Source organism: Pseudopodoces humilis, chromosome 9 (genome assembly GCF_049639895.1).
Source record: "Pseudopodoces humilis isolate 2021_Gansu_Grassland_sample_001 chromosome 9, ASM4963989v1, whole genome shotgun sequence".
Lineage (NCBI taxonomy): Eukaryota > Metazoa > Chordata > Aves > Passeriformes > Paridae > Pseudopodoces > Pseudopodoces humilis.
The window spans coordinates 32,598,656-32,625,995 of record NC_142208.1 but is presented as its reverse complement, the minus strand read 5'-3'; the positions used below and the strand labels follow the sequence as shown (position 1 = coordinate 32,625,995).

General features: G+C 41.2%; 1 protein-coding gene across 1 annotated transcript in view; it reads left to right on the top strand.

Annotated features, from left to right (window-relative positions):
* Positions 1-27,340, top strand: part of CPXM2 (carboxypeptidase X, M14 family member 2) — a 66,023-nt gene that overhangs the window by 5,449 nt on the left and 33,234 nt on the right. The window contains exons 2-3 of the mRNA XM_014257689.2: positions 15,868-15,977; positions 22,220-22,359. Coding sequence (XP_014113164.2) covers positions 15,868-15,977; positions 22,220-22,359 — 250 coding nt within the window. The remainder of the gene's footprint in view (positions 1-15,867; positions 15,978-22,219; positions 22,360-27,340) is intronic.

Below are 27,340 nucleotides of genomic sequence, written 5' to 3'. Positions count from 1 at the left end.
ACTGGATGACTAAGAATGAATAATGAGCAATAGCCTCAAAATTGGCCAAACCTTTTTGATTAGCATCTTTCCTTACCCATGGCTTCAATGAATAATGTAACATGAGAAAGAAAAAAATGGGAATAAACACATTTGATTATGCCAGAGAAAACCACTTTCAAAAATAATTCTTCCAGCAGCCTTCTCTGAATTCAACCTCATGTTTAAGGTGAGAAAAATGTCTCTTTAAAACACCTCTTTAAAAAGGGGATGATTTCACTGAATAGATTTTAATAGTCTCAACCTGAGCCTAGAGTTGTTCCTGAAATGCCATCATATGAGATACTCATTAGCTGAATTCTGAATTAGTCTTGGGGTTTAATGTTATTATCTGTTCAGTGAACTGGCTAGACAGGTCAATCCCATGGCTCACAACCAAATTTCACTTCTTTTGGGTTTGGAATGAAGATTTCTGTCAGCTACATAAGCTTCAAATCTGTCAGAAAGATGAAGTAGTGGAAGTAGAAGCTGTGGTGTAGAAGAAGTAATTTCCTGAATTTTCAATATCTGAGCTAGGATTTTTAAGTCTTGCCCAATTCATTCTCTGTGTAAAGAGGAAACTACCAAAAGACTGGTGGTCTGAGTACAGAGGTGGGATTTAAGTGTCATATTCGCAGAGTGGTTGCCTGTGATTTTATTTTCATTATGCAAAAGATGCTCTGGGTTTGTTCTTCTTGTCAGGCCTCTGGTGAGGTGGTGTATTGTGAGATTATTTGGTAAATATAACTTATAAAAACATAATCATAAATGTAAATATAAATATAAATGTAAATATTATAAATATAAATATAAATATAAATATAAATGTAAATATTATAAATATAAATATAAATATAAATATAAATATAAATATAAATATAAATATAAATATAAATATAAATATAAATAAATATGTGCCTTTAACACTGAGTACTCAAAGAAAACATGAACAAACAAAGCTCTGATGTAGTAAAAATTACTTGTCTTTTAAAATGCACTTTTAAATTCAGTGCCTGGAAAATGAAATGAGGATGTTCAGAGGAAACTGGCCAGCCCAAAGACTGGTCACCACCACTGCTGCTGTCTGATTATTGTCCTGATGAGGATTCCTGAGCCACAAATTGCTGCATCTTTCAGGATCAAGCCTTGCTCCTCTGGAGCCTTCTTCTGGCTATTTTCAGTTTCAAAAGGTCTTTGGTGGGGTGTTTGCTTATCTAATCAAGCAAGGAGAAACACCTACATGAAGCCATTAGTAAAACACACTGCAGTGTTAATTCACTACTTCTGGTGCAACCACATTTACAATTTCCTTGTGGCAAAGGAACATTTAGGATTCCATTCCCCAGCGGTTTGAACATCCCAGTGTGGGCAGGAGCAGGGGATTCTGGATGTCTGCTCTGTGCTGGGAGGGATGCAGCGCTATCAGAGAGCAGCAAGGCGTTTTATTCTTCATGCACTCGCCAGGCAGTGCTAAATCAACTTGACAGGTGTAAAAGGAAAACTGTTCCTCTCTTCTACCCATAGCTAAAAATGGCAATGGGAAAAAGGTGAGAAAAACAAGAATAATGAAGAGATGCCAGATGGTGACTCAGGGAGTCAGAGTGCCTGTGGAGGCATCGGAGGGAGCGTGTGGGGATCACTTAAGGCACGTCCAGAGCACTTGGGTTTAGCTGTTAATCCCTCCATCCCTGCTCAAATTGAATTACAGAGGATATTCTGGTGAGTCTGCTGATAGACATCTAAAGTCCTCTTTTGGACAGAAAATGCTTCCCTTCTGGCGGGGAACATCCCATCCTGGTGGTATCCAGCACGGCTTTGCACCACCTTATTCTGGGTTAAATGGAGACAAGGAAAGACAGGGGCTTCATTCCTTATTTACTCACTGATTTACATCATTTTTGCAAACAAAAAAAAGACTTTAAAGTGACTTTCTGATTCTGGAGGGGTGTTTAAAGGAGCTGTCATATAAATGGGAAACAGCCCCAATATGCTGTGAAGCATATTTTATAACAATACATTTCAAAGAATTACATGAGATAATACTGCTTTGTCAGAAGTGGAGAAACTCATTTTACTCTTGGTTTAGGAAGAGTGAATCATTTCCTATTCTGACACATGAAAACCCCCCAAACCTGCACTGCCTGGGCTCTGTGGGGCTGCATTGCTGGGATTTGACATTGCAGAAAAGTGAAAAAATAGCTGGCAAGCTTCAGAGGACCACAGTGACTTCCAGTAGCTGATTTAGGAGTGAAGGTACCCAGATATGGGATTAATCTTCTGTTTCTTTGTGGTTATTTACCTGTAGCTGTACAGGTCTGTAAATAACAGTCAGGAATAGAGTTTTGCTCCTGCTTTCACACAAGCAAGCATTAGCAGGATGCTGTAATTGCAAAAGTGCTGCTGCATCCAACATGCCAAGCAAGGGACACAGTAAAAATTGTGTACATAAGTTAAACATAGATCATGGTTACGTGTCTTTTTGCTTTCTGCTACCTGGTGTATCTGCTCTGCAGCTTCTAGCTAGTGACACAGAAAATATTACTTTCAAAGTGGATAGTGGAAGTGATTCATTGAGCTTTTTATAAGGGAGGGGTTTAATTACTTACAGATTTATTTTGTGGTTTAGTTTTTTTTTTTAATGAATTGCCAGACAGGCTTCTTGTGTGACTGTACATCAGCCTGGGGCTGCTGGATTTAAGGCATGTACCTGGCCAAATTGTTCTCCTGTAATCACCGTGATTCCCAAAGACTGAGTCCAGCTGAGATCTTCCATGAAGCTGATAGTAAAGAATTCTGTGTATATCTATAGTTATAAACTTAAAATTATGGGAATTTTCACAGTTCTACAGCAGGACTCTGTTGGATAAAGCACCAGAGTCCTCTGTTCATGTTGATTATTTCTTTTGGGCCTCAGCAGCTCATCCAGACAGTGGCTGATAGACCTTCCTAAATCTGATTTTCTTGTTTAGGTTATGGGGCTTGAGTGCCTCCTGAAGATGATTTCTTCCTTACTCTCCTATGGATCATAAATTTGGTGGTTTTCTTGTTGCTTCCCCTCATTTTGGCTCTATGGGATTAATCCTTCTGGCTAAGACCTAGAAGAGACCCCGAGGGTGAAGCCCAAATTCTTGTATTCCAGGAGATCTGGAGTCCCCTCTGTCTCCAGATTTGCTTTGCAGCTGTTTTCTCATTTGAGCTTTAGAAAGCAAAGCAGCCTCCCATTTCAAGGGAGTTGTGTTTGAAAGGGGGAGCACAGAGCGAGGCCGAGCACCCCTTCCTTTTCCACATCCAGGATTTATGGGAAATGCCAAGCCCATCAACCATCCTGGAGTGCTGGGACAAGGTGTTTGCAGTGAGGGCAAACTAAACCCATCTTTGTCCCTCTTTCCAAGAGAACAGAGTAGTTTTATGTTCTCCCCTTCAGAGATACAGTGGTTTATGGCGACAGGTTTATGGCTCCTCACGACTTTCAGGGTGCTCCTAAAACATCTGTCAAGGGAAGGAAACAGTTCGAAGTATTTTGGAAAGGCTGATCTCAGACCTGGATGTCAGCACTCCCTACACCACTGGTACAACCACCCTTTGAATACACTCTTTTTTCCCCCCACCAAAATAATTTTCAATAGTGTAATGAATTTTCCTCATGCACAAGACAGAGGATGTCTGAAAGCAAGATCTGAAACCAAATCTCAGCCTTCCCAAAAATGCTTCACTGACTGATAATGGAAACTGCAACTTCAGCCAAACAGCCTTTCCTATGTGATTGTCTAAAAGTAGAACTTTAACCCTTGACAACATGATTTTTCTCCTTTTTTCCCTTAATTGCTCATGGACTGAAAAATACTGTCAAAGGTTGGACTGGATGACCCTGGAGGTCTTTTCCAACCATAGTGGTTCTGTGATTCAAAGTTACAGAAGCCATTTCAGAAACAGAATTGTGTTTGTCATCACAGGCTGGATGGGAAGTACCCTATCCCAAAGGACAGACTCAGTTTTATCCCAGAGTGTGTAGACTGCACTGTCTTTAAATTCCAACCAAAAATTCCAGAACTCTGCTAAAAGTAAATCTGGGCTATAAATGGTCTCCATAGATGGCTGGTAGGGAGGCTGGAATTTCCTATGGTAAATCTGGAGTGGATTTGGATTTGTGACAGGATGGGGCTGACCCCAGAACATGGGGATGTGTCCCAGCCTTCAGTGCATGTCCCTGGAGCAGGAGGCTTCCCCAGAGCTCTTACCCTGCTGGGGAATCAAGGGAGGAGGAGAGGAGTAGCCAGGCAAAAGACAAAGGGAAAAGTGTCTGACATCTCTCCTGGGGGATATTTTGCTCCTCAGCCTCCTCTGGATAATTTTGGATCCCAGCAGAGGGCTGCAGTCCAGAACCCCTGCAGACTCCCCAGATGAGTGGCTCACTTCCTTTGCCTTTCATCAGATACGTGGAAGTGACAAAAAGGGACCCCAAAAATCTCATATTCTATAAATAATGGAGTCTCCACTCCATCTGGTAGTGGAACAAAGGATTGGGGAATCATATACAGAATCAGAAATATGAGTGAACTCTGGGTGTTCTTCCAAAGACCTTTGAAAATGCTAACAAAGTGAGTCCAGGTATTGCAGCAGCCAAGAGATGGATGAAAGGCTTGAGCTTCAGAGAAGAAAATGGATAAATTCCTCAGCTGCCAAATTTTTAGGAATGGGGGCTGAGGGATCTGAGGCTGGTAGCATGTGGAATACAAAATCCTGCAGACACATCTGATTTGTTCCATATTCCAAGTATGTACTTGGCTTTTTTGGTGCTTGAATGCAGACCAAATGGCAATCAGACATGTAGACCCCCTGCTGTCTTACAAGAGGAATAAAAGGGGAAACTTAAAAAAATATGATAAAAAAGTGCTAGTATGGAGTTAGTGCAGATAAAATGCTGCAGAACTCTTTGAAAAAGTGGACAGAAAATAGCACAAAACTTTCCCTCTGCGACTCTTTCCATATTTCTGCTCATTAATCCTGAATCAGATTTTTTTTCCTTTCCAATTAGAAAGTGGGAAAATAAGGAGTGTTATGCTCAGGGAAGCTTGCCTTGAAGCTTTCTCTGTTCCATGGCTTTTCAGGTGCAGAATACTTGTATTTAACAAATACTTTTGGCTCCTGTGGATGGGAAGGAGGATGGACTCTCCGAGGCAGCACTGGAGTTAATAAGTCCCAAATCATGACCTGAACTTTTCATATTAACACATTGATGTTTTGCAGTGGAGAGGTGACAATGTGGGCACTTTGCTCCAGGGAAAGGATGGTAAACCTCGCTGGTAAAAATCAGAGTTTTTCTGAATGCACTGCTCAGCTTTCCTCCTTGGGTCCACAGGCTGGGAAATTTGGTGCCTTCAGCTTGGATTTTTGGGCTTTCAGCCTGGAGCAGACATGTTCAGCATGGAGGCAGACATGATTGCAGTCACTTTTACACTCACTAGTAACTCATATTCCAATTCATTTGGAGCTCCTGACACGTTTTGCTTTGAGCCAGTGAGGCCTCCAGTGTGCTAAATGTGGAACCTGATTATGAGCTGGACCACAGCTGAATTGTTAAACAAAGCAGAAAAGATGTTTGGACAGAATGAAGTTTGGGAATCTTTTGCAGACTGCATAAGGCTGTGTGACTGTAGGAAGCTGGAATAGGGAGGAAGGAGCTCTGTACACTCAGTCATTTGGGCTGGAGAGGTGCCCACCCTTGGAGATATTTGTCTGAACCTTGCTTGAGCTGCTTTATCTCTTTTGCTCCATGGCTTGGAGCTGGAGCTTCACACCAGCTTCCCAGCTCCAGCTCCAAACCTTCCCTACAACCCTCTCAGAGATCCCCAAAAGCAATGTCTTCCTCAATTTTAGCATTTCTCTTTCTGCACATGGGAAGCTCAGAGCCTTGAAAAAATGCTGAGTGTTCAGCATTTAAAAAGTAATAACCTTTTAAATCCACAGATTCCTGGTGCTTGCTTGGACTTGAGGCATTTTAAAATTTATTTACTGAGTTATTTCCATAAGGTGACTTTTCCATGGTTAGTTTGAAGGCAGGTAGAGAGGGGGAAGCTGAACAGAGAGACTCTGGTATGTCCAAATGCCATCTTCACAATGGGCACATGAAAGCTAAAAAGTCTAAGTCCTGAGAGCTGAAATCCTTGGGAAGATGAGCAAAAACTCAGGGAATCACACCTGATGGAATGTGGGAAAGGGATTGCCTGGGTGCAGAGGGGGCTTTCTAAGCTCCTTAAAAATCATGCTTTTCTCTAAAATTACTTTGTGGAGGAACTGATTCCCTTTGCAAGCTGGGCTCTGTCCTTATGTTTTCCACGTTTTCCAGTGGGATTCCTGTGCTGCCCTGGGGTTTGTGTCTCCTGAGTGAGCCCAAACACCAATTAGAGACCTCTTCCCAAGGGAAGCCTCTCTCATGCACCCCTACAATTCCACTCCTCTTTTCTTTTTCATTTCTGGGGTTTGGTTTGAGGTGTGGTTTTTTTTTTGGTTGTTGGTTTGTTTTTTTTTTTAATAAAAGAGGGTACTGACACTTCAATCCAGGCCTGGATTTGATTTTCTCAGATCTCAGAGATTTAGTTATTTTTTGAAATGTTCCTTCTTGATGCTTTGACTCTTAAATCCTCTGCTCTCAGGCTGCTTCTCAAGGGTGCAGCAGCTAGGACATAGTGGGCTTTAAAGGAAAGAAGAAAGCCCACTTTATGAGAGAAGAAAACCACTGTTATGAGTTCCTACATCTTTTGCTTTTCTGCATTTCTGGATATATCCAAAGAACCTCTGGTTATTTTCTGTGTGCACCTGGCCAATTTTTTATCCCTCCTGGATACTGAAGCAGTTTTCCACTGTTTAGGATTTGAATGTGTAAGTTACTTCTGACATTTTAGTGCTGTCTTAGAGCTGTGTATTAAAGAATTCTGTGTATTCAAAGAATTCTGTGTATTCAAAGAATACACAGTCTATCAAATGAATAATCAGTTAAATAAAAAAGATTAATTGAGTGAGAAGCAGACAGCCCAACCAAACTTATTTATTTCTTTTACTCTGCTCTAGAACTTATTCCTGATTCCTTTTGAAGGGTTGGGAAGGAGTAAAAAGCTTGAGTTCAGGTTTATTGTAACCACACAACTTTCCTCTGGAATCACTGTCTGCACAACAGCTCCAGGCACTGTGAAAACTTCTGTGCCTTGTGAGAAGTGTTTTGGTTTATTAATTTCTCTTATTATTTCCTATGAAATAATAACAACATGTGATGCTAGGAAAAGCTAAAAAAGTGTATAAAAATCTAAACTTGCTAGAACAGGCATGCCAGATCTCCATAAAACTCAGACCTTACACTTTATAAAAGGTTCTAAAACCAAGCTGGATTGGTTTGAGGTATTTCCTGTCACAGGCTCCCTAAATAGGTGGAGTATTTATCCCAGATGTGCAGCCTGGCAGAGGGCTGGGCAGGGAGGGAGAGCTCCAAGAGACCCTGGGGCTGGAGGCAAGCCTCAGTGATGCTCCCCAGTGCTGCTGGAGGAGAAGGGGGGGGAATTCCAAGGGATGAGGGTTGGATTGGCATTCCCATCCACCTTGGAGGGTGTTGCTTGTGCATGGAGCTGCATTTGCAGCCGTGTGTTCAAACTTTAGTGTTGGCACCGAGGAGCAGCACATTGACGGGAGGATCTCACATCGGTGAGGATGAGTTTTTCCCAAGGCAGCAGAGGAGGAGTGATGATCAGGTCAGAAGGATGATCCTCAGCCAGGTCTCACTGCAGATACAGACTGCTGCTAGTCTGCACTCTGTTGGCAATTGGAGTATTTTTAACTTTAATAATAAAGATATGAGAGATGACATCTCGGTTCTCAGCTGGGATGACTAATGACTCTCGGCCGCCTAAAGGCACAGCTCGTGCTGCTCTGTCAGCATGGCTCTGGAGTTTTCTGGCTCACATCAGAAAAGCTAAAGGGATAGGAAACAGTCTGTGGAACCCAAAACTGAGGAGCCAAGTGATTCTACCCACATCCATGCTTGACTCGTGTTAGGCTTTGAGCTACGTCACTGAAGGAAGTTAATGCATCTGTTTCAGTATCATTTTCAAATCATTTTCCACCTTGATGAGGAGGGGAAAAAAAATACAGTTTTGTCTGTGCTGCAGCTTAACTGGATTGAAATTTGAATAACATTCAGTGGAACTGACTGGGAAGCTGCTGATTTCAGTCCTTTCACAAGTGTAAATTTAGCACTTGGGAGTGGAGGTGGCTGTAGCAGTGGGAATAAAATTTAATGGCTCATCACTACTAATGAGAACTTTACAGTTCCTCAGGTTTTTCCTGCTCTGTGTGTGTGGGCTTCACCTGTGTGCTTGGGAGAGTGAGAGGGTGAAAGCTGGGTGATATCAGGGTGGTGCCAGTGGAATTAAGGTATTTCCAGAGGATTTCTGGAGCTGTCCTTGTGTATCTCAGCCCCAGGTGAGCAATTCCAGTTCTCAGGGTGCAGCATTTACAGCCCCTTTCCTGTGTCCTCCCACTTGAATACTTCCTTCGGACCACCTCAAATCCATGTTTTTTTTCCAAAAGCACGGTTGTGTTGCAAAATCCTCAAAAATCAGCCAGAATTCTCAGTAAATGTGTATTTCTAGGACCAGGAGTTATGGATACTTTCCAGTTTATTTATGTTTAAGGAATTTCATGACTATGCTGTCACTCTGCCCAGTGAATGTTCTATACCACCACGGATATATTGGATCTATTTATTGCTGTATAAAAACCACAGCTCTTATGGGGGGGGGGGGAATAATTGCACCACAAGCCAGTTTTATACTCATAAAACTTCTTATATATTTATCCTATTTTTGGTAAAATGCACTCAAATTGGATTGCTAATGTGGTTAAATTTGAGCACTTCTAAGATGTCTCATTTATTGAACCAGGGTTCTATCTTAAGATCAGAGTTATTTCTGTGTTAGTTTATGCTTGTTAATAGTATTCCAAGTTTTACTGTTTATTTTTGATGGCAGCAATTAATGCTCTTAGTGAAGAATCTTTGCTCTTGCAGTACACCTCAGTGACCTGGTATTTTTAGCTATTTCTGGCACAAAGATGTGTTTTTAATGGTAATTTTTGTCCTATACCCAGCCATTGTGCAAGTGGTCTGTCTCAGTTTTGTTCTCCATTTTTTTGGCTAAGTCTGTTTGTTTGGCTCTGGAAAAAAGAGGATGGTTCTCATTTTTGATGGCTGTACTCAGTTTTGTGGCTTTAGCTGGAATTACAGAAAGTCTTCACCCCGTGCTTCAGAAAAAAAAACATCAGGGGAGACATTTTAAAACCAACAGCACAGAATTCAGCCTTTGTCAAAGCTCATAATAAAAAGTTATGAACTGATACGATATTTTTCAGGCTGGGTTCTTTTGGCCACTAAAGAAAACATTTTTTTTCTTCAGAGTGATTAAATCAAATACTTTCTCTGTAGAGAGAGGGGACATCTTTGCAGATGTGGGTACAAACTGGAGGGTCCCTTGTGCCACATCACGAATCCCATCCTCTGCCAGGCTGGTGGCAGCAGAAGGCAGCTCAGGGAGTGAATGTGATGTCTGGAGTTTAGATGAACCTCTTGAGTCTGGAGGCTTGGCCAGAAAACTCCCAGGCACTCTGGAAACTCCTGCCTCTGGCTGTGCCAGGAATAACAGAAGCTCTTCCTGCTAAATGTTTTGTTGCATCTTGAGCCAGCCACAACCTGGGAGAGAGCAGAAACAGGAAAACTTAATGAGCAAAAATGAAAAAGTCTATTTTTGGAATCTCATTTATTTTCATGTCAGACCTGAGCTAAAGAACCCAGATAATTCTTCACTTATTCTTTATCTGTTTTTAAATCTTCAAGAGCAACCACAAATGTATGTTGCAGTGCTGTGATAAATATTTCCTCCTGAGAGAAGTCCCCGATGTTGAGGACCCCAATGCAGCATTTGTTGCTTGCCCTGGAAAAAATATACAGCTTCAATGCAACATTAGCCAATAATTAATAATAATTAATGTGGTCTTAGGATAGGAAATGTTGACATCTCCTTAATTTATTTGATCTTTGGTCTGGGACTATAATTCAGTATTTTAACTTCTGTTAAAATAAGAGATTTGCTGTAAGTTCATTTTTCTTGCTTTGCTCTGGGAATGAGTTTTTCAGAAAAAGTAAATTAAAGCAAAATGTGTTTGAGGAACTTTCAGCTGCCTCAAATGATCTGGGGTGTGGGATGCTGGTGGCCTGAATTCAGACCAGAGAAGGAACTTGTAATTGTTGCTAGCAACACTTCAGATATGAGCAGAGTCAGAAAAGCACCCAGACTGAAATCCACGGACATTTTTCCAGGGAAAAGCTGGGCCATAGCAACTGTGGAGTGTGAGTCATGAACATCTGTGGGAATTTCACACTTCCATGATCACATCATCAAAACAGCAACATTTCCAGATCAAATTTGCACCTCCCCCCCTTCCAATGCCCTCATAAATAAATATAAATTATTTATGTAATGTAGATATATGTAACAAATTGTTTAGAAAATGGAAAACTTCATTCTGTTTGACTCAGCCTGTACAAAGGCTGTCCATCACAGGAAAGTAATCAAAAGATATTTTCAGCAAGGTGAAAGTTGTCAGAAATGTGCTTTTACTCTGATTTCACCTTGCAGGTGCATTGCAATATTAAAGTACTTTGCATACCTGTGACCTAAGCATAGCTTTAGCCACAGAAATTAGAATGCCAGAGTTCCCATTAAAAGTTTCTGCTGCTGGAAGATGAATTAACAACCACACTTTTCGTAGGAAAACGTCTAAATTTAGCTGCTAGGGCATAATTTATGGTATTGGCCTCATTAAAAATTTTTTGTGCAAGAACCATAAAGACCTAAGAATAGTGTGGATGGTATAATGAACATTAAAATCTTGACTCCCACAAAATCTACACTTGTGTGCTTAATTTACCTGCATCTGTAGGTAAATCCACAGTTTTGCCTCTTAACTGCATGTTGAAGTGTTTTGTTTAAACAAGACTTAAATCCCATCTCTCCCCTGGGACAGGAGATTGTCAGGCTGAATAAAGCTGATATTTCTCCATTTCCAGATCCCAGTATCTCTGTTCATGAGGAGTCACAGCAGCACAGACTTGTAGGAATTGATGAGGATTACAGGGATGGCTCTTGTGATGTGGACTGAAGAGGAAATGTGATGCTTCTCTCTGCCCTTCCATTAGAAAAGTTTTTTTCATTTTTGAACATGTTCCATTTTTTTTTTTTTTTTCATTTTTGAACATATTCCAAAATTGATGGAAAAATAAGTAAAAGGATTGTTTGTCTGCTTTGTCTGTGAAAGGGAAGGACAGAATGATTTCCTAAATGCAATCTTTATTAGATATAAGAGCCATAAAGGCAATCTGGAGTTATCTGGCATTCTTTATTTAGACCAGAAGGAAATAAAAGAAATGAATAATTTAGGCAATAGAGATGAACACAAGTGTTTTCCTTGCTAATGCAGTTGTGTGATACAGAACAGCTAAAACTGCAGCACAGCAGCTGAAGTTTTACTGCAGGAGTGAAGGAAACCACTTTGCTGGCTCTGCAAAAGGTGGGGTTTTGACCAGAGCTTCAACTGAAGATGCTGCAGCAATAGGACAAAGCCATCATGAGGATGAAACTGCTTTCAAATACCCCCCCACATGCTGAGATCACAAACTGGGCCCCTGCTGGCTTGAGGAGGGAGCTCAGCTGCACATTCAGGTGTTGTTCTTGCTATGGGCAAATCTAGAATAAGAGGTAAATTCAGATTTCCAGAGATGAGGTGGAGACTGAGCTAATTCCTGAGTGGTTTTCCTGCTGATTTGAAGGGACAGGGGATTTCCCACAGTGCCCAGGTAGCAGAACTGCCTTGGTGCCCTGGCTGGGACTCCTGGGAGAAGAATAATTGACAATAATGGACACTGAGATGTGGCCATTTAGCACTGCTGTAGGGAGGCTGTTCTGGAATGAAAACCTCACAAGAACACTCTTCCACAGACAAATGTCATTAACTCTGAATCCAAGCCCTATCTCTTTTTACAGCCTGGAATGAATTCATTTTATCCAGACATCTCATTAATGGCTCATTTCCAAAGTGAATCCCTATCCATGGCTGCAAATCACACACAAAATCCTGGTTCAATATGGGCCAGGAAGGAAGAAATGGCCACAACAGCCCCTTCAAGATTAAGCTTTGCTTTATGTCTCTCTAAACCAGAAATGCTGTAGGTGCGTTATTTTAGTAAGTCCTTATGTGCACAGGACGTGGATTTCAATGTCTCAAAGCCACAGCTGAATTCCCTGTGTTTTATAATGATTCAATTTTCAGCTGGTTGAAGAAACAACCAAATAACTGGGACATTTCCAGCTGAATCTGTGATGCAATAGATTCACACCATCTCTGGTCATTCCTGCTGTCCAGTTCCTGTAGCTTGGCCAAGGTTTTTTTCAAACTGGCACAGAGAATACAAAATCATTAAGCTAGCCCTACTGATTGGGTGGCAATTTTCATTGTCCCATGAAATATTTCTCCAAGTTAAATAAAATATATTAAAGCAATACTTTAAAAAGTAAAGTTTTTATGAATGCCATAAATCAGTTTCTTTTCCTGTATGTTTTTCAAAGCTAGGCTGTCCTGGTTATCTCAAGTAGTTTTAAGAAGCAGGGGACACATACCCCAACAAAATAATTTATCCAAAGTTAAACTCACAGTGTGACTCAGAGTTTGGTTTTTTTTTTTTTTCAGTGGTGATATGACAACTTCAGGTGGATTTTGTTGTATTATAATGAGTAAATTTGAGGTGATCAGAAGAGGCTCTGTTGAAAAATTTGTCCCCACCATCTCTGTACATTACCAATTGTTGTTTTGATCTACATAATCCCCTTTCATCCCTTTATTGATATTGGAATTCATATGCATGTGGAAATTCCTCAAGTGTTAATATTCGAATATTATGGCTATAAATACTTATATTTATAATAATTTAACATAATTTTATCTTAAAGCAAAATCAAAAGTCTTCTCTTGTGGAAAACTGCATGAATTCCATACATCCAAGCTACTGCAAACAATAGTCTTGATGATCCCAAGAATATCATCCCTATGCAGGGTTACACAGATGGAAATATCTAAAGGTCTTCAAATACAAATCCTGCTGCTCTGCTTCCAGTTTGGGATGTCCCCTGGAGAAAGAGGAGCCAACAGTGGAAGAAAGTATTTTCATGAATTTTCAGTCAAGTATTGGAGCAAAATGTTCAGTTTTTTTCTTAGCAAGATAAAAATTGATTTGGTTAGTCACTTCTAGCTTAAAGTCTAGAAGGAAGCAGGTGTTCTCCTATTAATTTATATGGATAACTGTAAAAAATAAATTCCAGGATGCTACTGAATTGATGGTAAAGATCCTCATGATGTCACTTGGAATGTTGTAAGGCTTGAGCAGATTGGGAGAGTGTTGTGAACAATTCATTGCAGGGTTCCCATCAGCTGTTGTGGTCCCTGCCTGCTCACACAGCTCAGGCTTGGTTTCATTGACAGCTCCTGCTAAATTGAGCATTTCCCAACATTGGCCTGGTAATCTGAAGCATCCACAGACAGCACAAGTAATTCATCCTTGAAAAATAAAGAGCAGTCTTTTTCTGAGATCTGTATGAACATTTATTATTAAGTTTCAGTTTCTCTAGAAATAAACACCAAAATACTCATGAATTTTTTTCAGCCTGGAAACAGCCATCTTGCAGCCTAAATCCACAGGCAACCCAGGAATTCTTCAGCTTTAAAGTGAATTAATAACATTTCATTCTGAATAAAACCAGACCCGCTTCTCGTACCTGCATGGGTAGGTGAATGTCACTGCAGGGAACCTCAGCCTGCTCTGACAGGCAGCTGCCAGGCTCAAAAATGGTTCATTTCCTACAGGTTTCATCCAAATAGGGTTTTGCACAGCTGAGAGCAGTGCTGGATAGGGACTGTGCATCCCATGGAGAATGGATGTGACACCTGGGTTGCTCCATAAACTTTTGCTGCAGTCTGGCAGCAGAAAACAGGATGTGAAACACAGAGACTTTTCAACTTTTATTTTATAACTCCCAGCAGTACCTGTGGATCTCCCCTTGGCTTTGGTAGGAGCAACATAAACACTGAATTAAATGATATTTTATGAACTGAGCACGCAAAACCTGCTTGCTTTTATTTTTCAGCTCGCCGTAGTTTTCAGCTCAGACCTTGCACAGGTAGATCTGGGTAACTTCTGAGTGTAGGGAATGTTGAGGTTGTTCACAGAGAAGTGCACCAAAGTGCCAAAGCATTCTCAGGATTGCACCATGAGATCGATTTCCAAACCTGTCTTGAGGACCAAACTTGTTAAAAAAGGCAGGCACTTCCCAGAGATGTAATTTACTCCCAGTGGAGATCTGTCAGAGCCTGAGACTTCTCCCATTTGGAGGATGATGAAAGATGCAACACTCTATAAGGAAATGAAATTAAAACAATCAGATAATCAAACCAAAATGCTCCCAGCTATTCCTTCCTCTGGCTTTCATTACACATCCTGTTTCTTCTCTGTTTTGGATAATTGAATTGAAAGCCCTTTGAAATGAGGACTTGTCTATTTTTCAGCTCTTATGTAAGACTAAGATCACTGTTGGTACTATAGAAAATAGATTAATTTTTAGCTTTTTTCTTTACTACTTCTGAAGGAGGCATTTGGATTTGTGTGAGAACTTCCTAAGGATGAGCAAAGAAACAGTCAATTGACAGCCTGTAACATTTTTCCTGAGGGATTTTAGTTTGTTGTGAACTAAGGAAGAGTCTGGGAAATCTCAAATCTTGCCAGTTTGTGCCTCATAATGCAAAACTTCACCTGAAAGTTGAACACAACCAGGACGAGTTTCTCAGGTACATTCCAGGGCAGAATCCCCATCCCTGGAGGGTTTAACAGAGTGTGGATGTGGCACTTGGGGACAGTCGTGCTGAACATGGGGGAATGGTTGCACTTGGTGATTTCTGAGGGCTTTCCCAACATAAATGATTCTTTCATGCTTTGATAACCTCATGACATTTTGGTGAGTGAATAAAAAGCCAGACATTTGTCTGATAATCATGAAACAGATTTTCCCCAACCTCTCACCTTCCAAAGCCAGAGCTCCAAGCGCTGCTTTGCTGAAGGAATGGCATTTGGTTTTCTGTCCTCAGTGATGTGCAGAAATTGGGGCTTAGAGAGATGGTCCTTGGTTCAAAATTGGTCTTTTTGTGCTAAATAACCATCTTTGCAGAGCTCTCTGGGCTCCCAGACCTCTGGAACAGATGCTATTGTGAAACGGGAGGGACTCTGAGTGGAGTTTCCAGAACAGATTTTAATTAGAAACATAACTTCATACAGTAGCTTGGAGTGAGTACAGGGAGGGGGAAAAAAAAAATCCAAGCAAGAGATGAAAAATAAAACACCAAAAAGAGAAATAAAAAGGGTGTTTTACTGGTGTTTTGTACTGAGAAGCACTTGACAGGAAATCCTGTGCATCTCTGTGAAAAACTGAGGCACAGAGCAAGCTGTAATAACTATCTGAGCCCCTGGAAGCGGTGTAAATATGCATTGCCTCATTGATTTTCTGAGAGCTGCCATTTCTCACTGACCTCAGCACTACTGTGCTCTTTTATCCCAGGGAGGACCCCAGCCAGCTTGGCACTGCCGAAATCCAGAAACTTTGAATACTTGTTTGTTTTGTGTTGTTGTGTTGTTGGTTTGGTGTGGGGTTGGTTTTTTTTTTTTTTTCCCCTGTTCAATTAAAATTTAATCAATCTTTTGTTTTGTAGATTGCCCTCCACTTGGTCTAGAGACATTAAAAATTACTGACTTCCAGCTCCATGCCTCCACAGCAAAGCGCTACGGCCTCGGGGCCCACCGAGGAAGGCTCAATATTCAGGTAACATCAATTTTTCTCCCAAGTGGGAGAATGGCTCCAGGTTGTGCTGCTGAATAAAGAGAACCAGTGGATAGTTATTGGTTCTGACTGCTTTGTCAGCTCATGTAATTCAAATGAAGGGGAAACACTGGGCTTGTGGAAGAGAGTAAGGTTGATGGATAATCTTTGGGATTGTGGGCTAGTTAGGGAAATCTCCAGATTTGGTGTGCAGAGGCAGCCAGAGCTCTGTGAGCAGGCAGAGCTCCCTGCCCAGCTCCAGGAGATCCCAGCTCCCTTCACAACCAGCCTGCAAGGAAGCTCTCACAGCAAGTTGCTTTTTTCTTTGTTGTTTGCCTGTAGTTAATGACAATGGTTAATTGAAAATGTGGTTTCAAGTGAAACCCTTCCCCTAAGGCAGTTTTTTTCAGAAGCAGTGATTATATCATCCAAAAAATCCTTCAGTTCAGATCTCTCTAAAATACAATCCTGTTTAGCTTCTTTATTCAAGATTAAAAATGTGTTTAGATGCTTTGCAGGACCAAATGCCATTTTCCCATTTCTCATGTTTCTGTTTTCCACTTCATTATTGGGGCTGTTCTCTGACTTACAGTCTGTCCAGACTAAAATTGTTACTCTGCATGATAGAACACAACACTTACAGTCACAAACAGGATATCAGTGCCAAGCCAGCAGTGAAAGATCTCTGAAGTTTAATTTGTTATCTTTCATTATATTTGTGTTTCTCCCTGGCTGAAGGGGTTTGATGCTTAGGGGGCTGGGGTGAGGAGGGATGAGCTCTAATCAGCAGTGCCATTCCACATGGTTCCCTCTGGAAGAGGGATCACCCCTGCTTAAAATCCCTTTACAAACATCACCCTTAGCTTCTCTCTGGGGAAAATACCTGCATACCCCTCCTCATTTTTTATTTATTTTTTTTCCCAATGTTTGTTTTAATGTCCTACAGTTGTTCAGAAAGCTCAGGAACCATTTTGGAAAGGCAGCTGGGGGGCTGCAGCAGCACAGGGGTGGGAATGGGCTCTTCCTTCCCAATCCAGTGGGCAGGGGTTGTGTGCAGGGCGAGGTCTCACCTGCAGCCTTCACAGTTCTTGTCTTTTGAGAGCCCACTGAAGGAGTTTGCTTCTGTATTTGATATTTTCTGCTAGGAAAAAACCCCTCATGGTCACAAAAATGGAATGCAGATGATATTCAGGGGGGCTCTAGAGGAATGCTTAGTTATTTTATTGCAGTCTTGTTTATATAATGACATAAGACCAAGGACTGTGATGCAAACCTCTCAGTTCTCTGTTGGTTCTGGCTACTTATTTTTCATGTTGCTGTTAAAGTTCAATTTATTTAATCACAGGACCATGATGGCGCAGACCAGGAAGTTTATCCAGTCCTGCAATCACCAGTAGTGTGTTAAAAGAAATAGAGAGATGATAAAAAAATAAATAATATATATATATAATAAATAGAGTGTTATCAATGGCTGATGTTCCCTGTAAATATTATCTCCAGGGAAGCCAAGGGCACAGCCTTTTACTGAGAGCAAAGCAGAAGAAAAATGCCGCTCTGCTCTTCCCGAAATTTCCCAAAGCTTGGATTAGACCAATTATTTTTTACCCCTACTGAAACTATAGATACAGTAATTCCCTAAACCCCCTCACCACATAGGGCTACTACTACTGTTAAAAAAAATTGGGCTTGCCTTTGTTTTTCTTTAAAAACAGTTTTCTTTGGGCTTAGTTAAAAATGAATAGCACCAAAACTTCCTTAAACCTAGAAGCTGCAGGTCCCTGTCACTGGGGTTTCAGTGCTTCAATTTACTCTGCACGGAGATTTCTGAACCTCAGTCATATTTAGAGGGAATTTGCTTCTAACCAGGGGCAGGTCCTGCAGGTGGCTGATGTGTCAGGTGGGTAATGAGGTCCCTGGTGACTTCTCTTTGCTGCTCAGCACAGGAGGCTGCAGCGTGCTGGGGAAAGGCAAAAGGCACTGGGATTTCAGCTGCTGTGTTCTCCTGCTGTTCAGGACCCTGCATGAAGGGAAACACTTGGCCCAGCTCAGGGACACTGATGTGCCACTGGAATTCTGTGAAGTTGTTATGCTGTAGGTATGGTGACAGGCAATTTTATGGGCTGCTGCCCTTGTCCAGAGGTCTGGGTATCACCACAGAGCTGTCACAATGTTTGTGGGACTGTGGTGTTCCCCCCAAAAGAATACAAAATCCTCTCTCTGCCCAACCTCATCATCTGATGCAAAGTCAGCTGAGAAGCTCAGGGCTCTCCCCAGGTAACTGGCACTGCTTCAATTCACAGAGAATTTGCAGAATAATTAAGTTTTTCAAAAGCTTTTCAGGTTTTTGGTTTGTTTTTTCCCTTTTTTCTGCTTAAATTATCTGAAGCACAAGAAATGAATCAGTTGGTGTGTGCTTTATTCCAGAGAAGAACAGGCTTAGAATTGGATGAGGATTTTCTGGATCTGCTTCTCTTGTACCCTTGGATTGTGTTGGGCCTGATTTTCCTCCCAGTCCTGCCTGAATGTGGGGGTTAAGGTGGGATTTCTCAAGGGCATGAGCCACGTTAGTGGAGCCCCATATTTTGGAGATCTAACTGCAATAGTGGTACAACCAGGAGTAATTTAACATCATCAAGAGAAATCATGACATAAAATAATATTAATTGAGGCTCTCTGCCTTCAGGGATAAAATTCATTCGTATTTGTCACTTATATGATAAGTAAGAGTGGGTGAATAATTTGTCAAATTATGTTTCTCTCCCTTCCTCATTTTCCTGGTTGGAGAAATGCAAACACTGAAGATGAACCAAGTAAAGCAATCCCATGTCTGCAAACACAGGCATTTGTGTATAAAGGGGTCTAAAGGAGCTCCAGGAGAGATTGGAGAGGGATTTGGGAGGAGGGATGGAGGGACAGAACACAGGGAATGGCTCCCAGTGCCAGAGGGCAGGGCTGGATGGGATATTGGGAAGGAATTGTTCCCTGGGAGGGTGGTGAGACCCCAGCACATGGTGCTCAGAAAAGCTGTGGTTATCCCTGCAGGTGTCCAAGACCAGGCTGGACACTGGGGCTGGGAGCAGCCTGGGACAGGGGAAGGTGTCCCTGCCATGGCAGGGGTGGAAGTGGATGGGCTTTAAGGTCCCTTCCAACCCAAACCATTCCATGATTCCACGATTGTCTTTCCAGGTCTTTGTTCCCTTTGAAAAGCTGCATTATCAAATCACAAGGAAAAGACAAAATGATTGAAGATTTGCTCTCAGCCTGTGTGTTTTGGTTCTTCCCTCCTGGCAGTGGTTGCTATAAATACCTGTGATAAATAATGCTTTTTGCTTTTTTCCCTCCCAAACTTCCTATGGTAAAATAATTCTTTTGATCATCCTGCTGGGAAGGGAAAAGAATTTAAGCAGAGGTGGTTTGATATTTGGTGTATTTTTACTGCTGCCCCAGCTGATCTGTGGCAGAAGACTGGAATTTCTTTCTTTATTTGAATACATTTTGGTAGTATCATCTTTCTCCTCATTATAGAATAAAGCTTTTAGAACACTGATATTGTGAGCAAGTTTTTATTCTGCCTTGCACACATCCAATTTGGAAGAGAAAGATGAATTAAAATGCAAAGTCATATTATTTGTAAAGGAATTTGTAACCTTCATCTTATTTTCTGAATACCTCATAGGCAGCTAATTTGGTTTAGCTGAATTACAATTATCAGCTCTCACACTTGGGAATAATTTATTTGTGAGTGACAGAAGAAAGTCTCTTTTCCTCTATCCAAAAGGTTTTGGGGTTTTTTTTTTTTTTTTCCATAAGGCATTGCTTACTGAGAAATATTTTTGCATTTGGCTGCAAGTGAAACACAAACTGGGTTAGACCTGGAGTTATTCTTGAGTATTCTGTGAAGGGAAAAAAGATTTTCTCAAGACTTTGCACTGGCTTCCAATTTTCATTAGCTCCTTCAGTCTCCTGCTTATGAAAATAATTTGAGTACCCATGACATAACTTGAATCTGCTTTTTCCAGTAATTCAAAATGGAATTTTAAAATTCAAGTAAACACCTTACTGAGGAAAAGTGTCTTGATGTGTATTATTTGACAGAATACTCTGTGATAACTGTACCCATCTTTCAGGAATGATCATTTCTCCAAAGAAATTTAATAGGAATTCTAATTACTAAATACTTGATTGAGTCTATAAATTTTTATCTTATAGAAACAGTTTTTTGAAGTGGTCATAGGGAAATAATGCACATTCAGAGTAAAAAATACAGACTTGAAGCTTGAGAAGAGAAATTGTAGCATAAATTTCTTGAGATTTTTTTTCCTTCAGAAACATTTCTAAAAAGAGCTTCTCACTGCTTAAATTCCTCTTTTTTCACGTAGTATTTTGTGCTGATTAGACATAGACACCTGCTTCTTTTTATTTAGTAAAACCCTTTTTTATCAGCTTCAGAGAAGCTGATATCAGAAAATAAGAGAGCAGGGAGAAGTAGCAGCATGGGAGTTTTTGGGGTGTTTTTTTGGTTTTTTTTAATGATATCTTTGTACCTATTTAATGCTTAAAGTATTTTAAGCTGTGGATAACTAAGACTCCCCATATTTGATATACAATTTAAGCTTAACATTATTTGAACCCAGCTGAAACCATGGATGCTCAGGAAACGTAATTTAGGTGGGAGGGGTTTTTTTATTTTAATAAGCACTTTTTCCCCCGCTTTTTTCTTCTGTCTTCCACTTCTCATGGCAGCATGGAGGAGAGGTCTGTTCCCCAGTGAGCATCACTAACAGGAAATATCCTCAGCTCATTAAGGACCAGGGATTGGGAGATAGGGGACTCTGGAACTGGTGGAATTTCCCCAGCGTGAAGGGGATTAGCAGGATGCTGCTTCGAGGTGTTCTGTAGATCTTAACACTTCCTGGCAAGGGTTTAAAGCCTGAGGCTACTTCAAATTCCATCTTATTTTAAAATGCATTGAAACCTTTCCTTGTGAAGGGTTATAACTCAGGCCAGTGGTCGTGTTTGTATTCTTGTGTTTTCCCATTGTTCTGCTCTCCTTGAAGAATTTATCTCCCATTGTTAACAAGCTTTTTCCTCTGGGTTTTTTTTTCTTCATACAAACTTCTTAAAATATCAGAGCTAATGCACAGAAGTAGGGGCTTAATTTAATTTTGGTAGATGTAGGAAAACAAATCATTTTTAAGATACCTTAGATCTCAGACCTGATGAATACCTGAGAAAATGAGAAGTTTTAGGAGCTGAATCAGTGTCTTGTGTTTTGCAGCACTTCCTTCAGATGCCATCAGAGCCACAGTGGGAAAAGGGATTTAGAACCTCCCATTTGGGCAGAAAAAGTCTGTAAACCTCTCCACTTTCATTTGGGAAATATTGAATGATATCCATTCTTGGAATTGCATGGATGGCAATGATAAATCAACAGAAACCACAGATGAAATACCACAAAAATTACACGTAGCCTCAGAGGAGTGCATGGCAAAGCTTCTGTCCTCTCTGTGGCATTATCCAGCTTGGTGCCAAACATTTCCTGGGCTTTAGAAGGAAAATACATCTCTGAAGGCTTCAGATGCCATGTTTCATTAAATCCTAGTTCAGATTTATTTGGAAAACGGCTTACCCAAAATACCTTCACCTATTTCTTTGAAAATGCTGGGAAGGCTGTTTGTGGTGGGTTTCCCAGCAGAATCTGGGATACAGGTTGGTGCTCAAGTTGGGGAACAGCCAGACATTCCTGAATTTTTAACCTTTGCCCCCCTTGCTATAAAAATCAATAGTTCTGGTTCTGGTGAGAAGTAGTGTTAATGTTTCCTTATGCCCTGCACTCTGCTTTGCTGCTTCCAGGGAAAATGAGATTTTCTAATCACTGACCGTAATTTACATGGGCTGGAGCTGGTTTTTTAGGACTTTCCAAACCCTGTAGATCCTGTGGATAATTTGTTCTGGATAAAGGCTGTGGCTCTTGATCTGGCTCTGTCAGGCCACAAGAACAGACTGAAGCTCTGTTTACCTTTTCTGGTTTAAATTTAAATTTAAATGTAAACATTCTTTGTTTTCAAAAGGACTTCCCAGAATCTCCTGCCCTGCCTTGAGTAAGGAAATATTTTGGTGAGGGCCTCAAGGGTCTTATAGTGCCAGAGGAGTGAGGGGGATGAATGATGTGTTCCTTTCTTTTTCCCATGAAAGACCTCCAGTTTCTTAGCTCTGATTTATGGTCAGCTTTGCCTTCTTTTCAGGCAGGTGTTAACGAAAATGATTTTTATGATGGTGCTTGGTGTGCAGGAAGAAATGACCCCTACCAGTGGATTGAAGTAGATGCTCGAAGGCTGACAAAATTCACTGGAGTCATCACACAGGGAAGAAACTCCCTCTGGTCGTAAGTACACACTGAATTTTCTCCATGGGATTCTGAGCTTTCAGACCAAGGAATTCATGTCCTGATGTGCTTTGGTTCTTCAAGGAAAAAAAAACACAACAGTATTGGAAATGTTGGGAGAGGTCAAGTAATTGAATGGGGCAACAGTAAAAGGCAAAGTCATTCTAAATGGCATAAAATAGAAGTTTAAGGGTAACAAACTTCTGTAGTTGTGATCTACATCTGGGCCTTTACACTCACCTTGTCATATTTGTGTTAAACTCTCTCATTCTTTCCCCAATATTTAACTAGATTAGCTTAGGTTATAGTTTCAGGGACCTTTTTAATTTAGTTTAGAATAACCATGCCTCACTGAAACGTCTTAATCCTTAAGTAATCACCAAGGAACTGCTGGAATTCCAAAACAACCTGATTTTTATGTGAGCAGATAAAACAAACTTTATTTATTTATTTATTGACATAGATATTATATACATATATATTATTTATACATTTATGTATATTAGTAATTAATTTTATTTTAAAAAACCTATATAATTACATATCTTCATATAATTATGCAAATATATATTTTGTATATACAAACAAACAAACAAATAAATAAATAAATTATTTTACTATTTTACTCTTTTTGAGCTTTCTGGCCACTGCTTGTGCTAGAGAATGTGCTCATGGCACTGAGAAATAAGTGTTTTGCCCAGATTTGTCTGCATTTACTCCTCTGTGACTCTTGGCAGTGTATATGAGGGATGCAGCAATCAGATGGCAGGAACAGGAATTGGAGGTGAGGATTTGGGGTTTTTTTCCTGCTCTTTACGTGTTTGTTTGGTCTTTTAATTTGTCATTGAGTCTCAGAGCTTTTATGTGAACAGGTAATTCCACCTGTTCAGCTGAACCTTCTGCACGAGTATGCAGGAGATGCACAACCCTCTGACAGATCCATTCTGGTCAGAACTCCCCCTTAGAAAATGAATGTGATGTGTAATTGAAGGTAAACCAGAAAAAATGCCACTGTATCTTAGAAAAGGAATATTTTTCTTTCAACAGTTCAATTTTCTGTGGTGGTTTTTTGGTTTAATTTCTTTTAGCGTGGTTGTGGGAGCAGGTGCTTATTTGAAAATAAGGTTTCTATATTTATCCCACATTGTTCTGTGGTAGGGAGGTAATTACTGTAGCAAAACCTGACTCTTTTCTTTATTCATCCTCTTGACACTGCTGTTCCTCTCAAGGCCAGAGCTGCACTGCTTCATCCTGTCATGCTTCTATTTTTAGTTCAGCTCTGTTAGGAGTTTACAGCAGATCTTGACACTCTATTTATAGCTGGTGTTCACAGTCATCTTGGGGTTTTGGGGTTTTTTTTTTGAGCCATAGTAGCACAGAATCACAGAAAGGTTTGGGTTGGAGTGGGCCTTAAAGATCATTGAGTTCCAGCTCCCCCACTGTGGGTGAAGAGTTTTGGTTTTTCCCTCTCTCCCCATAAAAAATGGGTGGCCAGAACCCTGAGGGTCCGCAGGAAGAGCAGGATTGGTGCTGGCAGAGCAGGTCCAGCCTTTTCTGGATTGCTGCTCAGATTTGAGGAAAAACAGGCACATTTCTGCCAAGATGGTTTCAAGAGGAGCAGCTGCGCTGTGGGACAGGTTAAACACGTCCTGTAGGGCCGAGCCCATGGAAGGGGCAGGGGAGAAACAGTCCCAGTAAGGGACAGGGAAGAGTGGGGCAGGACTGGTGTTGGGGTGGGCAGGTTCCTTTGTGCCTGTTTTGCTCAGGAAGCAAAGGAGGCTCAGCAGCTTTGGCTGTGATGGTAGCAGAGGATTGTTTGTGCTGTGAAAGTTTGCACCAAAAGATGCCCTTCTGTTACCTGAGGCGCCTTCCCAGCTTTATGAGGCTGTGTGACAAGAAGAGAGTGCTTTCATGACTGATGGAAACATATGTTGGAGAATAATCTTATTGTAGGTATGAGAGCCAAAAAAACCACCTCTGTGATCTGTGCTGTATTAGAAGTGAAAGCCTGCCAAGCAGGGGAGCCGAGGTAAGATTTTTATTTAGTCCAAAGCCTTGGAGACTTTCCCAGCTCTATATTTTAAAAATCAAAAATCAAGGCAGTGGAGGAGGGCAGGATTATATTAGATATTAGATAATTGTTCCCTGGGAGGGTGAGGAGGGCCTGGCACAGGTGCCCAGAGCAGCTGGGGCTGCCCCTGGATCCTGGAAGTGCCCAAAGCCAGGTTGGACAGGGCTTGGAGCACCTGGGACAGGGGAAGGTGTCCCTGCCATGGCTGGGGTGGAATGAGATGATCTTTAAGGTCTCTTCAAACCAAAGCATTCTGTGATCCCATGATACTGGGATAAAGAACCAGTAGACCAACTCTGTATTGAACAAGAATCTTTAACAAAATGAAAAAAATTGTACTCCAATGGAAGATCTGCCCAGATCAGGTTTGTACCTGTCCTGGTCCCTGTAGTTTCCTGCTGCTGACTTAATGAGGACATTTAAAATGCCAAGGGAGGGCAGGCAAGGACACCCTGCTGAATCCTCTATCAAACATCTTTGCCCTTCACTGCAAGGCTGCCACACTTGAGTTCACAGCAGCCTTTGCTCTCCTGTGTGTGATGATGCAGCCAGAGCTCCTTCCCTGGTGCTGCACTCATCCTTTTCCTCCTTTGGAGCAGCTCTGGCACCTGGAGCCTGGATTTGTTCACAACCACTCCAGTCAGACACGACCTGCTCACGTGCAGCTTTGCTCATGGGGCTTTCTTTGTGCTTCCTCTGCAATGATGAACTGAAGGTTACACTTCACACCGTGACAAGAGCACAGAAATGCTTGAGGTTCCCATGTCCTGAGCACAGGCAGGAGCTGCTCCTCCTCAAGTCCTTCCTCTCCTGCTGTTCCCTGTCTGTCCCTGGTGGATTGTGGCTCCTCCTGTCCATGCCAGGCTTGAGACAGGAGAGCCCTGAGGAGGAAAAGGCTGAGTTCTTGAAAACACAAATGACCTGATGGGAGAGAAGGAAACTGAGCCTGGTTTGTAAGGAATACTCAGATTGTTCAGTCATTTCCTTTTTAAGGAAAAGCACTTCTGAGTCATTTCTTTTGCTCAGCTGTGAATTCTGTGATGGCCACAGGGAATCAAACCTTTCTCCTCTCCTTTTTTAAGCCTGCAACAAGCAAAAACAGTCTTTGAACAAAAAATCCTGGATTTGAGGAGTCCTTCCTGTTATCAGTCAAAGCAAGCACGTGGGCTGTTGCTGCTCAGGCACCTCAGTCATTCCTGGGAAACCTGAAATCATGGAAAAGTGTTCTTTTGCCACCATAAATGGGCAGATCTGCTTAGGTCATCCAGAAGTTCTGCAGATGATGAATTTCACAGAAAAAGTGGAGCCAAGCTGCAAGAACCAGGACTTCTTTTTTGATTTTTACACTGAAGATATCCAAAAATCAGGAGTGCCACAAGTGCTGGTTTATAGGAATAAAATCCAGCTCCTTGAAAATGAGCAGAATATCTGCTGATTTGGGGGAGAAATCATATATGTAATTCTTCATATTGCTGCCAATACATCTTCCAGTTTTAGGAACTTTAATCAACTGCAGGAATCTTCAAACAGCTGTTCAGGGCTGTGGAGGGGGACACTGGAAGCATCACTGTGGAATTGTGCCATGGATTTAAAGCAATGATGTGATAGTTTAAAATATGCACCCTCTTGACAGAGGGAAAGAAACTATTAATCACTCTTAGCAGTTTGGCAGGAATTTGAAAAACAGAGTAAACTTGTTTCCCACAAACCAAACTCTCTTCTGATAATTCAGCATCAGCTTTTGTATCAAGAGAAAACCCTCACATCAAAACAGTCAGTGTGTGCTGACAATAAAATAAAGCTTCAGGCTGTGTGAATGCAGAGGATGTTTTGGTTTTCAGGACAGGATGTAATGTTGCAGTGAGTGAGATGTATTTTCTAAAAATTAACCTTTCAGTCACGGTAAATTGTGAACTGTCACTGCACGCTGTGGAATGACAAAATGACAGCAATAAGAAGAAACAGGGTTGAAATTATCTGTGCAGAAAGTTGGAATTCCACAGGAAAATTATGAAATTTTTAGAGAAAAATCAAAATAGACTTACTTTCAAGCATGTTCTCTTTAAGACCTTTCAGCTTCATGAAAATATTGAAGTATTTTTACTTTTATGCAAGATATTTGTCTTTAGGAAAAAAAAAAAACCTGTAGGGGAAGCATCTTAATTTTTCAGGTCTGATTTGACTATAGGTTTTTCCATGTATTCCAAAATTGCAATAGCTCTTAAAAGGTCTGAGGAGACACCAAATCAATGGTGTTGCTGGCTGGAAGGAATGACTTTCATGTATTGCCTGGTTCTAAACTGACACCCTTTTGAGATGGTCACTTATTTTCATTAGTGCTGAAGGAACATTTTAACTGGAACCTGGTGTAGACACCATTGCACCCTCCCTGCTGTGTCACTTTGTTTCATTTCCCTGTGCTGCTCTGTAGGGATAGCAAATTATAAACACCCAGCAGATTGGATTTTGTGTCTGATCATGCTTTTGCTACAGAGAAGATTCTTGTGATTGAAGAGGGAAATGATGTGATTTCTTTTGGTAGTACACCCTCGGCCTCAGCGCTCCCTGTGTGTGGTGTAGCTCTTGATGATGCCCCAGCATCCCTTCTGACAAACTGTCCTGAGGGAACTGTGGGTCTGGAACAAGCTGGGTGCCTTCCAGAGGTACAGCTGAGGATAAATTTAGGTCAGTGCAATTTGCTTGCTTGCTTCTAATTTCAGTGGTACAGCGTTCTGCTCTTTAGTCACAAAATGAATGCGTTGCCCCACATTTAGTGCTGCTCTCCCTGGCAGTTTCTCAGAAGCTCAGCTTTGTTTTTTAGGCAGTCTCTATGGCAAGGGGGTAATTTCCTTGTTTGCAAGGCAGTAAAAATCAGAGTCACAGGATCATTAAGGTTGGAAAATGCCTCTA